The sequence below is a fragment of the Micropterus dolomieu genome, linkage group LG01 (assembly GCF_021292245.1).
Source record: "Micropterus dolomieu isolate WLL.071019.BEF.003 ecotype Adirondacks linkage group LG01, ASM2129224v1, whole genome shotgun sequence".
In the NCBI taxonomy this organism is placed as follows: Eukaryota; Metazoa; Chordata; class Actinopteri; order Centrarchiformes; family Centrarchidae; genus Micropterus; species Micropterus dolomieu.
Window position 1 is genome coordinate 38,845,441 of NC_060150.1, and position 16,394 is coordinate 38,861,834.

The 16,394-nt window shown below is 41.3% G+C and overlaps 1 protein-coding gene across 3 annotated transcripts in view; it reads right to left on the reverse strand.

Moving 5' to 3' along the window:
- The window catches only part of cacnb2a (calcium channel, voltage-dependent, beta 2a), an 85,527-nt gene that overhangs the window by 16,399 nt on the left and 52,734 nt on the right, over positions 1-16,394 (reverse strand). For 2 of the 3 annotated variants that reach the window (XM_046044881.1, XM_046045045.1), the window contains 5 exons: positions 10,372-10,491; positions 2,513-2,635; positions 2,249-2,385; positions 2,080-2,156; positions 1,560-1,693 (listed from right to left, as the gene is read on the reverse strand). In XM_046044881.1, coding sequence (XP_045900837.1) covers positions 1,560-1,693; positions 2,080-2,156; positions 2,249-2,385; positions 2,513-2,635; positions 10,372-10,491 — 591 coding nt within the window. Of the gene's footprint in view, positions 1-1,339; positions 1,360-1,559; positions 1,694-2,079; positions 2,157-2,248; positions 2,386-2,512; positions 2,636-10,371; positions 10,492-16,394 lie in introns of all 3 variants that reach the window. The other variant, XM_046044959.1, reaches the window with a different exon arrangement.

Here is a 16,394-nt window from a genome sequence, read left to right on the forward strand (position 1 = left end):
CATCAGAAACTTTTCTTGGATGCTTCTTATGTTTTTCTGCCATAGTCTCTGTCATACTCCTAGTTGCTATAGCCAACTCCGTCGAGAGCCATGGAGAGAGAGAGCTGATTAGGTGATAAAGATCATCTCCATGGCTTTATTGGCATGTCTGCATACAAAGATGCCAAAGCATATTAACACAAACTTTAAAATCATAATAAACAAAATAAACAAACTTTTCTCAACAAAGGACCTTTATATTTAGATCAGTGGCTGAACATGGAGCTCTCAACATGGCTTTTGGTTGCTCCCCTGTTCAGCTCTGACAAACCAGTCATTGCTGGTTGACGTAAAAGGCATCACTATCAGTTACTTTATATGTAAAAGTCCAGCACTCAAGCTTTAACACATCAAATGCAAAACGTCAAACCTGATAATGGATGTTATTGGCAATGAATTTGTCTGCGTTATATAGCGACAACCAAAACTGGTAAAGGAATAGTTCATATTTTGGCGAGTTAGATGAAAAAATCTGCACAGTGTGTGGCCCATAAAAATTTATAAAACAACAACAACAACAACAACAACAACAAATAAAACCTTTATGTGGCAAAAGCCTATGAGTAGCACTTGAAAAAGTTCAGAATATTTATAGAAGTTGATGTACTTGCATGATTCTTGCAATTCTTCTTAGCGCAAAGACCACAAACAGCTTGGCTGGCTCTGCCTAAATGTAACAAAATCTGCCTACCAGCACAGCTGAAGCTCACTTCTTAACATGATATATTTTGTTTGTTTAATCCATTCAAAAACATGTAAAACCATTGCCAGACTATAGGACTATTTCTTGGCTGGGAGCAGTGACTTCCTGGGGTCTTGTTTCTTTTTGTTATTGTACCGATTAACCAAACATGATATAACATGTTAATCGGAGAGCTTTAGAGTTATTTATGCAGATTTTGTTACCTTTAGATCCAGGCTAGCTGTGTTACCCTATGTTTCCAGTCTTTATGCTAAGCTAAGATAACCATACTTCCGTATCTCCTCATCTGACTTTTGGCAAGAAACTGAATAGACATATTTCCCAAAATGTCGAACTATTCCTTAAAAATTAAAAAAGCAGACTTAGATCTTGTCTAGCTTATTAAAAAGCTGTTCACACTGAGGTCTCGCTTAGTCAGGATCACAAGTTTGCTCACAAACACATGAACAAACACAACACAGACTGCAGGAGCAGTGAGGAGGGTGAGAGGTCAGTAAAGATCTCCGCAGAGGAATCGTATAGAGGGTTTGTACAGTTCAGACCACAGAGGTCGTCCCCGGACCCTGCTGAGCTGGTGCCCTGCACGCCACGACTTACCGACTTCTGCTTCTGCTTAGCTGTGGTGAGACGGAAGAGGAGAAAGAGAGAGGTTAAGAACAGGCATGCATGCTAACGGACGTGTGCATGTCGAGGGACAAAGGACGGTGGTGTAGACAAACAGAACGGGCGCTGAGTGAGGCCGAGCAGCCACAGGCATTTAGTCTGAGCCGTGCGGACGGACAGAGAAGAAGAGAAGGTGGGGTAGTCCAGAGTTTACCTTCTTAAAGAAGGGCATTCGTTTCTCTTTTGCTAGGGGTGACATGACAGTGTTTGGATTGGCTTTAAGGGAGCGCAGGTTGACTGGAAGCTCATTGTCCTCAGGGTCTAAGTCTGTGGCGTCTATGTCAATGGCTACGCACATAGACAGACAGACACACAGGTGAACACAGGAGGTAACAGGTAATGACGTACATTTCACATCGACAGTAGCACCAAATGTAAGCTACTACCACAGAGACCCAAATTAAACAAGGTACATTTATTTATCATTTTACAACACAGAGTTCTTGAGTGCTGAGATGAATTTATTTCACATAAAAGTACAATTATTGCCATTAAAACATATAACTGACAGGAAAACATCAACTTTATTGCAGGTCAAAATACAAAATAGGAAAAATCTATGTCCTTAAATCTTACCTTTAACTTGAAATCACAGGTTGAAAGTCCGTTTAAAAGACCAAAGAATCTATTAAGTATAAAGTTGGGGTTTTAAATTTGCTTATCAAGCTACTTACCAGACGAAGGAGGCGTAGATTTACGTGAGTTAGGAACCACTTCACCTAAACTAGAGGATGAGTTAGCTCCCAATTTACTGAAAAGAGAAAAAGGTGTTTGACATGTGAGATCAACATCACCAATTCTTAAGAACAGACACTGGACTTTTGTGAAAATGAGTAGTTTTACCTGGAGTGGAACTTGCCCTGTTTAGCTCTCTGCTCGTGGAGGATACGAGTGTTTTCGATCTTCACTGGACTGGGGATGAAACCGATTTCACAGCCTTCCTTCACCAGGCGTCCTATCCACCAGTCGTTGTTGAACTTCTACACAGAATAATTAAAAGATGGTAATCTTGAGCTTTCCCTTCCTCCTCCTCCTCCTCCTCCTCCTGATGTCGCTCAGCCTCAACATCTTGAATATCATCGTCTAATTGGAAAAATAACCACTCACTTCTTTGACATGGAGGAAGTCTTTAGCCTCAAAGGAGATGGCCATGCCTGGCACGGGGACATCATCATCGTGATTCGGGCTGTAGTTGACATTTGTGCGAACAGCAAATGCAACTGGTTTGGTCTGCCGGGGGGGAACAAAGATGGGAAATAAACTAAAATGTCAGATTTTGCACATAAGATATAAATGACTGTCAAATAGCAATTGAAAAAAACCCCAAGACTCATAACCTCAGAACCTATGCTCAGAACCTCCACAATGGAGTGGAGACTTATTCCTTAAAATGTTTAAATCTGGATCTTTGTATGCACTGTTAGTGAGCTGTGATTCTTGTCTCTGTGTGAGGTGCAAAAATAACCCTGGGTGAGAGATACAAGCAGGCTATGACTCATCCAGAATTAGTTTAGCTATCTCTCCAGGAATGATTTGGCTGCTCACTGCTACAGGCTAAAACACACAAAACAATTCAGAGTGAGGCAACACGTTACTGTACGTAGCAATCGACACCAATAGTAAACCAGGATTCTTGTCTTGCTCTTACTTTTGAGTGGCACAAACAACACTCGCGTAAATGGTTCATAAATCAATTCCACAATCTTTACGACAGCTGAATCAATACTGGCCTTCCTATCGGATCACTGCTGACCTTCGTCTTAGGGACAAACAGTCCACTGAGATAATGCATACCGACTGAATTGTTTCCTGTACATGATATAACACCGCTTGCTGTCTACATATGGGAGAGCAACTGTCTTTCTTTCCAGACACAGATATTTTTGCACAAAATAAATCTCCTCTTCCCATAGTGACGCACTACATTTTCTACATAAACAGATTTGAATAAGATTTAATAACGTCATGAAAAAGTGTAATGGGAGAACCATATGCTCTCAGACAAACCCTCTGAGTCTAGATGTCTGCAAGAGTAGAATATACCCACATAAGACACACATTGCTTTAAGAACTACATAAAATGCTTTTGGACATAATCTTGGAGCCAGCCTGGCGGCGATGGCAGCAACAGTTGGCAACACGGTCATGCCCTCAACCAGATTACATTTGCTCTGCCTTTGACTGTGTGACAAGCATGACGGAAGTCAAGTGATAAGCCAAAATGAATGCACAGGGATGTAGCTTAGAGTAATCTCCCAGCGTACACTTGCACACTAAATATTTACCTACACATGAAAGAGAGCAAGATGAGGAGAAAGGGTGTGTGATATTCAGCTGGAAGCCAAATTGAATCAGAGTTTTGATGCTGTAACTTTAGTTCGAAACTCATAAAAATTCTGAAAAATGCTTTCATAGTGAACTCAAATCTGTCATATTCTAAATATATCTGCGAGCTGCTTGTCTCTAGTCAGAAATTATTAAACCACAGCAGACTTGTGAATAAACGTGAGCTGTACAAGGATCTAACATGGCTTCCTGCCTAACAAAGTTCTCCAACGTTTCACATTCAAAAGAAGAGGTAACGTTAAAGTGAATCTCAAAGTATCAGGTCCTCCTTGTAGGCAGTCATTTAGTAGATTATTTAAACAGCAGCGTTTCCTCTGTGTCACTGTACCATAGATGATATGTTTTAGAAAAAATGTAAGGAAATAACTATTGCATTATATATATATATATATATATATATATATATATATATATATATATAATTATAATTATTTGCCTATGTAGGAGAGCCCTGTTTATCATTAATATTATAGCAATGACACAGATATGATATATGGTATTATTCGCAGTAGTAATAGCAGTAGTAGCATATGGGTAATTTTATAGTTTCTGTTTTCCTGGCCCCCACACACTATTTAGTTTAATGTTCATTAATAGTAGTACTCCATAATTTATAACAAATCAGATATTTAAAAAAATGTTCTGTAGTTTTATTTGACTCATCAAAACCTTGATATATTTTGTTGTACTTTGTTCAAAATACTATTTATAATAAAAAACTTTATTTTTGTACTGCATTATGTCATGGTATCTTGGTATGGTCTCAAATAACATTTTAGGGATGATCTTTGTTTATTTCATGCGTTTCTTAAAACAAGGGGGAAAAAAACAATATCGGCCGATATATCAGCTATCGCATTTTAAAAATTTCAAATATCAAAATTGGTATTGGACTTAAAAATCCCATATAAGACTGGCTCTACAGCTAAGTTACAACTCTTCTCTGTTGGGATGTTGTAGTGGTGGAACGAGCTCCCGACCAATGTCAGGACAGCTCTCTCACCTGCTTCTGCAAGAGACTCATGACTCACTTGTTCAGAGTTCACCTGGACTCTGCTTAGCCTCCCTCCTTCAAGTCCTCCTCTAACCAGGTTTGCCAAAGGTGATATGTGATATACTGTATACATATATAATGTTGTGTTCACAAACTGTTTCCACTGCCAACAAGTGGCTAAAAATCTGTTATTGGAGGTTTAAATACTCGATATGAGATTAAATGAGTTTTAAAGATTAATATTTCTCATGCAGCACTTTCCCATTCACCTTCAACCTTCATCAATTGAACAGGTAAAGTGGGACTGATTGGATTTGCTTAGATCTAAATGCTACCGGAGATCTTTTAAACAGACAGCAAAGCTCAGTGAACCTCAGTGCTTTGAGAGTAATGCATCAGCGGCCCCAGGAGGAGCTTTACAGATGTGATGCTTTTCTCCTTCATCATGGCTTTTACTATCCACTAATGCTTCAGGTGTGAAGTGACGATGATGAACTATGAGGGATTATGGAAATAATACATTAGTGAAAATCCTACTGGAATCATTTTCATCATCCGGACAGCTATGTAAATATTCCATGCAGTGATGGTTGTAAGCTGCATGTGTGTGTGTGTGCGCACTCCCTCATTGAGGAGACCATCCAATCCAATGTGCAGTGCCAGGACCTGCAGAGGACAGGGCGTCCTTGGGGTTTGCATGCATTGAGTCACATGGCTGCATGAAGGTATGAGGTCCATTAGTAGACGTATGTATGCTCTCTCGGTTGTCTGATGGGCCGCTGCCTTCTTCCTCCCTCCCAGCTGCTCTGCCAGCCTTCATCCATCATGGCTGGCTTACACATGAAGCTTACTATGGGCTTAATGAAATTTTATAGACCTGTAGGCAATCACGCACACATACATGTCCTGCATGCCATCTTGTATCACAGGTGACTGCAGGATTTAAACATAACGGCACCTTTAACGCTGCTGTACTCTCTACATCTTGTGACTGCGTCTATACTGCTCTGGTGCTTCTTACATAACAGGCCTTCATTATGGATGCCTTATTGACTGCAGTGAGGGAGGGAGAAGGACATACGCGGAGGGCTACAGACTGGGTAAGAAAGAAGGAAGGAGGGGAAAATGGTGGGGGAAAAAGAAAAGACAAGGAGATGGACAAAATTATAGAGGACAAGTAAGCAGACGACAGGAAGTGAGAGGAGACACATTCACAGAGATAACAGGCAGAATAAGATAAGACAGAGATATCTGGCTCAAGAGAAGCCCTATCTGTAGTTGGGAACCCTGGGAGGCAGCGCTATTGACCAAATTAAAACCACACGTCGCTCGTCACAATATCACATCGCACCATGAACACTTCAGATGATAATACCTCCCAGCTCTCTCTGTACTTTACTTGTGCTGACTGATTGAACGCTTGCCCCTGCTCTTGCTGATTTGACATGTAACGTGCCACGGCCTCTCCATTAGCAGCACACACGAGAACCTCGTGCTATAAATCAACTTTCCCACATTGTTTCACCTTGAATGTTGTGGATTGATCTGAAATGAATTCTCCTTAGCTGTGTGAACTGGCCTCAGGCTAAACGGAGAGGCTGTAAGATGTATTATTGTACGGTATGAAGGGAACAATAACCAGCATTAATTAATTAAGTGTGGGAAAATATTTATATAATTATCCAAGGTTGCTTTAGTATATTATAGGTAAGTGATGATTAATGAAGGCTAATGTTTATGACTAAATCAGTGCAGCTACCAGTTATTGTTCCTTGTTGCCTGGAGTGAGAAGGTTATGATTTTTATCAAGTTTTATTTACATGAATCGTTTGTCTTGTAATATGTGTGCACAAATTCAAGAAGTCAGAGTCCACATTGTACCTATTGTTGCCAGTGAGTTAAAGTCCTTGAGAAAATACTGATAGCTGAACTACTCCACCGCCTCAACTGGAAGCAGCCACAGAAGTTTATTTACCTCAACTTTCAGGACGCCGTCAAAATGTAGGAATTTTTTTATATACAGTGTTTCCCATAAATTGATTATTTATGGCAGCCCGCCACAATATTACGCTGACCGCCACATACTGATTTTCAATCTAGGGCTGCATGATATTGGAAAAACTAACATTGCAGTATTTTTCTTTTCTGCGATATATATTGCGATATGAAAAAAATACAGGAAGTTTCACCAGATTACTTCAGTAGCTCTATTTGAAAATAATTGAGCATCCTAAAAGAATTGATCAACTGATCGAGAATAATATTGGGATTGCTAGTTCACTGTGCTTGCAGAGCCTGCTTGTCACTCAAACTGTGTATCCAAGAACTCTTAAAATCGGAGTAAATGATGTTATATCTGACAAACTTGAAATGAGAACTGTCCAAGTTTTCCTTTTCTATCAAGCAGCAAAAAGGTTGAGGTGGTTGAGTTAATTTGACTTGCTTGATATGGCACTGTTCTGCGATGTGACTATTACGCAAGGGCACATTGCGATGATGATGCTCCGGCGATATATTGTGCAGCCCTATTTCAATCTTTTCCATTCTGTGGAAAACACTATATAAACAATGCAAACTCATACACCCATTACCTTATCTATAATAACAAAAATACAGGAAACACTGTATTAACTGATTCTATGGCCAGAAACAGAAACTGGCTGTCAAGAGTAACATAGCTAGCCAGCCAGCTAGCTGCAAGTATCAAAGTAAACAAGGGTCCTACAAATTCAGTTCCGGTCCTAGGATTGCGGTCCTGCAGCTTCCAGTACTGCAGCTACATAGTACTCTGATTCAGACAGGGGCTGAAATGAAGGTCTCCATGAAGACCCAGTGTAAGGCAGAAATTATTTTTTTTATCTTTGAATCCTACAAATTTGCCACACAGGAGTCACAGAACTACAATATAGGACTGGAAAAGCAGTATAACAGGTCTCTCTTATAGATGGGGAAACGCTCCATGGAGCGACCCCTTTCATATGCAAGTAGCGGTTTCATCCATTGTTATATATAAAAATACTGATTATAGCAATATTTAAATACTTAAAAAGCCAGTCACCTTTGATGGCCTGACCTAAATAGTACCTTTGGAACAGATTACAGTCTCACATTTAGATGTGCCACTAATCACTTGACCTAAGAGGTCAAGTGAGGTAACTGACTTGAACATATATTGATTTGTTTAGATTGCATTTTATTTCCATCAGAAAACAGATATTAAATAGACATTAGATTTGGACTAGACATAGACATGACTATTCTCTGGAATTAAAAGTATTTCAGCAATTTAGTATTGCACTTCCATAACGTGGTGGGACTTTCTAATATGGGTCAAGCACCAAAACCCTTTTATCCTACACTTTCCTTAGCACCTATAATGCTCCCTCTCTGGTAAAGGCTCTCACATTTCAAACTCTACTCACACAGTTTGTAACGCAGTCTTTCCGCTGACAAATTTGAGTCTTCAAGCCTTAGCTGAGATAACCCGCTGTTGATGGAGTTATTATTTCAGACTTGAAAACACTTCTCCACCAAAGCCACATTATAACGGTTTTCACAGGCTGACTAGCACTCAATACTAATTTTGATGTGTTTAGAAAAGTTAGAGACAGAGGGTGTTTAGTTTATGTGTATATTTAAATATATGTAAATTTTGTACGCCATATTAATGGAATGGAATGTGAAAAAGCATATTAGAGCAATGGGAATTTTTGTACTTAACATGACAGGAATCAACTCTATCCTCACTACTTATAAATATCAGTGGTATGTTAGGGAAGTCATTGTGAATTACTGCCCATAAAGGCTCACAGTCAGAGTCTGCACTTCCTCTGACCCCAGCTTGCTCTCTCTTTGGTGGCCAGACCGCTGAGAGGCTATTTTTTACTGATCATCTGTCGTGTAAAATGCCAGCAGGGGGTAATTTATGCCAGGTTATCTACAAAGCCAACGTATCTTTTTAATGTGTGAGCCAGAGAGTGTGGCTCTGGAAAACAACAACATAGATCTGCTGGAATGATCTATCTTTGCCAGCTACGAGCTACCCCAAGACACAGCGCAGGAGGAAAATGTCTGCTAGGATGGATGGATCGCCAAAAGCTTAGAGCTCACAGCTAATGACCGCACTAGCTGTAACGGACACATAATAAAAAACAATAAACCAATTTTTCAGACACTTTCTTCAATTAATATGCAAAAACAGAACACCATGAGTTATCCAATGGAGCTGTAAAGCAGGCAGAGAACATAATGTGCACAGAAGATAGCCAAATTATTTCAAAGATCAAAGGCATAAATCTTAATAGTGCCAGCGCTTTATGTGATTTTGTGGAAGCGAGCTCTGATTGCAATTCCTGTCCCGCAAAGGCAAGCCTGCTCTGCCGTGTGTGTGTTTGTTTATATGCTGCTAATTGTGGCCCAGAGCAGAGCAGAACAGGCGAGGCTTGGCTCTGATAAACAGTGACGCTGAGCCCTCCGAGGCCCCTAACCTCTCACATCAGCAGCCCCAAACAGCCCTTTCTTCATCTTAGAAACCAGCTGGAATCCGCTCCAGTATCCTGCTTCTGCTCATAGTCGGCCCTGCAGCATTGTCCACTACTCTCACCACAGGATAATAAAACACCATACGATTTACTGTTATTATTTTAATGTCTGAGCGTGGGCGAGATGAACTAGGGAAGTCAGAAATAACACCAACTTTATACAAAAATCTTGACCCCCACTCTTAAAAACAAAAACATGCTGGCCTAAGAAATGAGACCAACAAGGAAGCAGACACAGCTTTTCATCTTCCAAAAACAAACCAACCAGTGTAAAGTTTACATTACCATTTGAGTGACGCCCGACATAATTCATCCAAGCATAATAAACCACTTTTTGTCTGTGCAAACACAGTCTATTACTCTCATATTGCATTCTGTTGCCCCTAACCATCACAACTATGTGCGTCACCTCCTTACACTGAGCTTCACCTAAAAGTAATTATAACTTTAACCCTAAAACCTAGCGGAGCTTTCTTGCAGACAAATGTTTGTTTACATTCAGTGGTTCTCACCATATATACACACACATACATACACACACACACACACACACACACACACACACATATACTTGAGGTCCAACATACATGTTGTTGGTCATAAAACATTTGCATTGTTCATATCTAAATTGTGCAATGTTTGCATTAATGTTTTCTATCTTGCAGTGTTCCTTCCTTGCCCTTTCAGGCCCATTGCTATGCTTCTTTTCTCATTATTGCCACCAATTGTCAATCATTGGAATAGTGTGAAATCAGCGTCACAAGACAAACAAAAGAGGCACCCATCTAGTAAAGTCATTATTTCATAGCACTACTAATGGTCACAAACTCCAAGGCAGACAACTGGAACAGCCAAACTCACTTTCCATTAATGTTCTCACTCTCAAGGTCTAAAACTCAAGTTGTTCTTACAAAAATAAAAGTTTAACAACATACACACTTGTTGATTCCTGGTCCCACTTCTCACTGTCTGTGTCCCCACCTGACCCCGTGTTGTTGTTCCTGACACAGCCGGTAAAACCCACATCTACAAGAGATAGGAACTGGACCGAGTGATCTTAGTGCTGCTGGGTTTTATATACCAACCTTGGCCTTGTCGAGCTGTGCCTGAGCCTGTCGCTCTGCCTCTCTGCGCACTGCCTCCTTATCCTCCTCGAGGGACACATCGGAGTCTGATGGACGGCTGGTGTAGGAGTCGGCCGAACCCTAAAGAGAGGCAAACAACACTTTAGAAAGACACATTCAATGAAACTCAACTCCATCCATTTGGATTTACAGGCATCAAAAATGTGATGGGCTGTACAGGATGTTAGGGACGCAGGAGAAAACTTGCACAGCATTTGCTCTTCAAAGAAAGGTTCAACTTTGGAGTTAAGCTTCTGTTGTGCAACTTACAAATATTCAAACACACCCACACAGACAGAAGTGTTGGGCTCTGGTCATCAATCTCAGTTGATTTCATGAAATAGTGAATGTAGAGGCTACGCTCAATAGCTCAATAAGAGCTGATTGAATCTGAAGCAAATAATGGACACTTCCTCTTTTTAAGAGGAGGGATGCCAAACAGTTTTCCGTAGAATAACATCACCAGCAGCTCTTCTTCTATCCTTAGCTCTCTCTCAGCTGCTCGCCAGCAGATCTGTTGTGATCCTTCTGTGATAAACACTGGGGGAAACATTAAAGACACCACATTGCAGTATGTGTGATATTTGGTTGTGACAGATCTACTCATAAACAAGCAGACTCACAAATAGCAAAACACACAATCACAACCTTAGACACACCCCTGCCCTGAGTGCAGTGCATTGGTGCACACCACCAGACGCACACGCTTACTTATATACTACATGAAGACAGATCATTAATAATTGCTGAGGTAGAAGTAGTAAAGTAATAATTGCATGCTCTTGCTATACAGATCGTAGTGTCTGCAATAAGGGGTTTAAACCAGTGTGCCCTACAAAGGCAGAGATCATAAAAACTACTATAAAAAAGCTGAAGTCGAAAAGAAAAAGAAGGGTTTGAAGTTTTCTTACTTGTTAAACTGTAACAGATAGATGACGCAATATTCAATCTTCATTTTATGAAAATGGTGGTTACTGGTAAACTGCTAAACTAGGCTAGTTGACTAGTTCAGCTGTTTTTATTCTCTGTGACCAGATGTAGTGACTACCTTATTTATGTAGGATAATAAACAACTTACCAATATGTTTTTTCATCTTGCAATAGAGGAAACAGATAGTGGGTAAAAAGGTAAATTTAGCTTCAGCCATGGCTAGTTTAGCTAAACTTGGCTCTCTTTCACCATCTTTAGCTGTTTCATAGACATTTCATAGACATAGTTAATGTAAATTATATACTTAAAAATAAATGTTTCTAATTCAAATCAAGTCACATTCTGGTGTTTTTTAAATTCTGACTAGCGTAAATGTGTAGTTACTGCATTTTGGCTTTGTAGGACTGCACTGATAGCTACAGCCAACTGAAATAAAATTCAATACTGATAAAACAAAAAAACACACAAATGTGAGTAAACGTTTCATACTTTAATTTGTGGAGGTTGAAATGATTAGCAATATTTGCATACAACAGATAATTTCTCAGCGCCACATATCCGTTTCACTTAAGTACAAATCAGGGCTTAAGATTAAAAGAAGGGATTTTTAACTAAGTGAAGGCAGTATGAGCTTTATTCTTACCTGCACGATACTATTCCACCCACACAAGGTCTTTCATTCATCTCACTGCACCATTACACTCTGCTGTCTGAGTTAAAAATAGCCACACTCACTCTGTGCCTGATTAGAATTACCCAGCCATCACATACATACAAAGGAGGATCTCCTTCCTCTCCACTTACATGACTATCTGACTTATGTAGAGATGAAACAAGTGTTATTACTGTACACAATACAAGGATATTCATATTTATTTCCTTTTCATGAAACCCTGCAGCTCATCAATTGCCTCTGTGTCGCTCATCCTTCCTCTTTGGTACCTCATATGAATAACTCATTTGAAAGCAAGCCCTATCCATGGGCTGCTTTTTGCTGTCATCATTTATTTAATCTCAGCGTGGCTTTCAAATCATCAACACCCAAGCTATGTGTCAAATGCTGCTCAAGCCTGAGTCAGAGTTTGAATATGCAGCACTTCCACATTTGGATAAGATGTAAATGTTTTAAGTTCGCGTGTTATTGCACATTGGCCTCACTGTTATGAGCTCCATTTGGCCTTGAAAAGCGCAGGTGAACATATCTGGTGTGATTACTCCATCAGGTCACGTCTAACGATGGGGCGTGATCAAAAACGGCGTCCCAGTGGGTCAGAGGGAGGTGATTTGGAGCTCTGCCCAGAATCTGACAGCCGTAACTGATAGCGACACCCAGCTTCTCATCATCTCCAGACAATACACAACAGCACCACGTTGACCCCAACACTACGGACTGATGAGTGAAGTAGAGACACACAGACTCACTGCACAACACACACATGCAGAGAAACACAGAACAGCGTTCACAATGTAAACACACTCAAAATCTGCTTACACAGGCATCAGAGCTCTTGACGCGACCTCCCTTGGCTCGTTTCAGCAAGCGGATCCAGGTGGCCTTCATCAGCCACACTGGTCATTCAGTGTCCTGAGCCACTGCCCCCCCCCACTACTGCTATCACTACACTTAACTGCACTTCTGTGGTCACTTTTGCACCAGCGCTGCAGCGTCCGTCGCTGCTCTGGCTACAGGTACATTCAACACTGTGGCAACATCGACAGCTGGTTCCTGTTACACCTCGGCTGTAAATGCTACCTTCGTCTCTGGATAAATAAAAAGCTTTGGAGTGAGGGCTCCTTGTTTTGCTGCAGCCCCAGTTAGCCTTGCTGCTATCTGTAGAGCCACAGCTACTGCTCCTCCTGCTGCTGCTGGCGTTGCCGAAGATGGGGAATCCACAGGAGCTCTCTGCCCCGCGCATAATCTCAGCAGCTCTCTCCCCCAGTCTGCCTCAGTCTCCTTGATAGCAGGAGTTCTCAGCGTGCCGCTGCAGGTGCTGAGGCTGTCTCCCGGTATGAGTCAGGTGGCAGCGATGCTTCTCATCCTCTCATTCAAGCTTTGGCTCCAGCCTCCTTCTCCTCCTCCACTGTAGCCTCCCCGTGCTGCTCCACAAGCGCTAGATAACAGCAGTTTATCTACATGAGCCTGGTGTGGCTGCCTGTGACCGACTCTCCTCCTGATGCCAATGAAGCTGCCGCCTCTCAGGTGCTGCAAGCTCCCTCTTTCTCACTCTCTGTGTCTCAGCCTGTCAGTGTTTATCCTGCATAGTCCTCCAGTGTTTCTGCTTCTCTATCTCTGTCTCTACCCACCCCTCCTTCTCCTCCTCCTCTGTCACTCCTCTTGGTTTTTTTTTTTTTACCCCTCACAGTCAGTCCATCTGCTCGTTGTGTCTCTGCAGTGATAAGCGCTGGGCAGAATGTGTGCTATATGGATACTGTTTATGTGTTGTCTGCACATGCTGTTTTGTTCTTTTGAGATGTAAACACACACAAGAATTTGGTGTCACATTGGCATCTTCTCAGAGGTGGAGAGCTTGTTTACTGTAGAGAATCCTACAATATGAATCTGCTCACTTTTATCATGCATCGTATTAGTGCTGCAACTAATCAGTATCGATTCACACAGTGGATCTTAAGCTTTACTTTTCATGCCCTCCTTTGGAAGCTAAATATACATCATGCGCCCCCTACATCATTAGGGATTAAAGCAGCAAGACAAGCAAAGCAGCATTATTGAGAACATGGTCTGGATGTGTCTCTTCATATTTCTAAACACTGGTGTGCAAATACAAAATACTAAACAATGTTGCTTCATTAGACACAAAACACTCAAGGCCCTCCTGCTAGATACTGACAATTACTTACAGGCTTTCTCATATATTGGATTTGACTGCAGTGTTTGCTTAGTGAGCATCACCTGAAAACGATAAATCAATTGTCTAGTTTAAGCAGAGCAGAATAAATTAATTGTTTAATTACGATTTTAAGCAAAAATACACACTGGTACAGGTGGTAAATGTAGGTTAGTTCTGGCTTTATTCTGTTTTTATTTCATTGTAAATTAAAGGAGCAATTGGAATAGTTTACCTTTTCCTCTGGGAAATTGTGATGGACATTTTCACAGAAAAATAATCATCATTTAATGAATAATGAAAATTTTAAAAGCATTTATAATTAGCGTTTTTAAACTTTTTTTTTTTAGACAAAACAATCGATTAAAATAATTGTGTAAAATTTAAAAAAATGTTGCAGCGCCAAGAGTTAAATATAGTGTATGTTTTTTAAATCACCTCTTCTTCACCCTGGTCTCAGCATCAGGGATTCTGAGGTGAAAGCTGCTCTAAATCCTCACCCGTCAGATCAGCGGTAATTCATTACAAGTGAGCGGAGCATCGCAAAGCCACACAGGACAAATGAGAATAATTACAGCGTTAATTAAAAATTTCCCATATCCACATAAAAGGAACAGCTGAAGCTAAATCCTGCAGAAACTTATTCAAAATGTCCCCTCCTCACTTTTCTTTTTTTGCACTGCTGACGCACGATTCTCTTCGGCCTGTGCCGTCATGAGGTTGTGTGAGGTCAGAGAAGTCAGGGGTCAGCCCGTGGGACCAGCGGTTGAAATAAGCTTGTTAGTTTATGACCAGCAGTCCCTCCCCAAGGAGCACTAACTATAGATCAAAGGATGACATGCTAATCAGTGGCGCTAACCAATGAATGACACGCCTCCATCTGCTCAGGGTCTTTTCAACAAGTGCACTTAAAAATTACTTCTTACGTGAAAGGAAATGCAGGGGGATGATAGTATGATTTTAGCTCATTAAGGCCAATTAAACAGACAAGGAAGGCAATAACCTGAAGTAGATTGTGTTTTGAACAGAGATGGATGATTGGTGGACAAGAAAAATGCATCTTGTCCATCATAACATCAAACCTCTCCAATCATCTCAGCTACAACAGCAGATTACAACAGAAAGGAGTACACCAATCCACTGCTTTGCCTGTTTTTCAGGAAATCGTACAATGGTCACATATGTTGCAAAAAGGTGGGTTGACACTAGCCTCAAGAGGGCACATGGCACAGATGCTCTGAACATGGAGCTGTGGGGCCCTGAGATCAGAGTGGAGGAGCTGTGAAGGCTGCACTCCGATAGCAACGCTGACAAAGACTCAGAGCGACACATCGAGCCTCCGGCTGCCTGATGTGACCGACCTCTAGACCCGCCGCCACACTGATACTGACAGCGCTGTGTCACCCACACACACAAGCCACTAATAATAATCTAACAGCAGTATGATACTGCTTTGATCCATCGGGAGAGGTACTCACACAGCAGAGTGAGAATCACAGCTCCATTCAAAGTTAGAATATTACTTAAGACCAATACAAAAAAAGGATTTTTAGAAATGTTGGCCAACTGAAAAGTATGAACATGAAAAGTATGAGCATGTACAGCACTCAATACTTAGTTGGGGCTCTTTTTGCCTGAATTACTGCAGCAATGCGGCGTGGCACGGAGTCGATCAGTCTGTGGCACTGTTCAGGTGTTATGAGAGCCCAGGTTGCTCTGATAGTGGCCTTCAGCTCTTCTGCATTGTTGGGTCTGGCGTATCGCATCTTCCTCTTCACAATACCCCATAGATTTTCTATAGGGTTAAGGTCAGGCGAGTTTGCTGGCCAATTAAGAACAGGGATACCATGGTCCTTAAACCAGGTACTGGTAGCTTTGGCACTGTGTGCAGGTGCCAAGTCCTGTTGGAAAATGAAATCTGCATCTCCATAAAGTTGGTCAACAGCAGGAAGCATGAAGTGCTCTAAAACCTCCTGGTAGACGGCTGCGTTGACCTTGAACCTCAGAAAACACAGTGGACCAACACCAGCAGATGACATGGCACCCCAAACCATCACTGACTGTGGAAACTTTACACTGGACTTCAAGCAACGTGGATTCTGTGCCTCTCCTCTCTTCCTCCAGACTCTGGGACCTTGATTTCCAAAGGAAATGCAAAATTTACTTTCATCAGAGAACATAACTTTGGACCACTCAGCAGCAGTCCA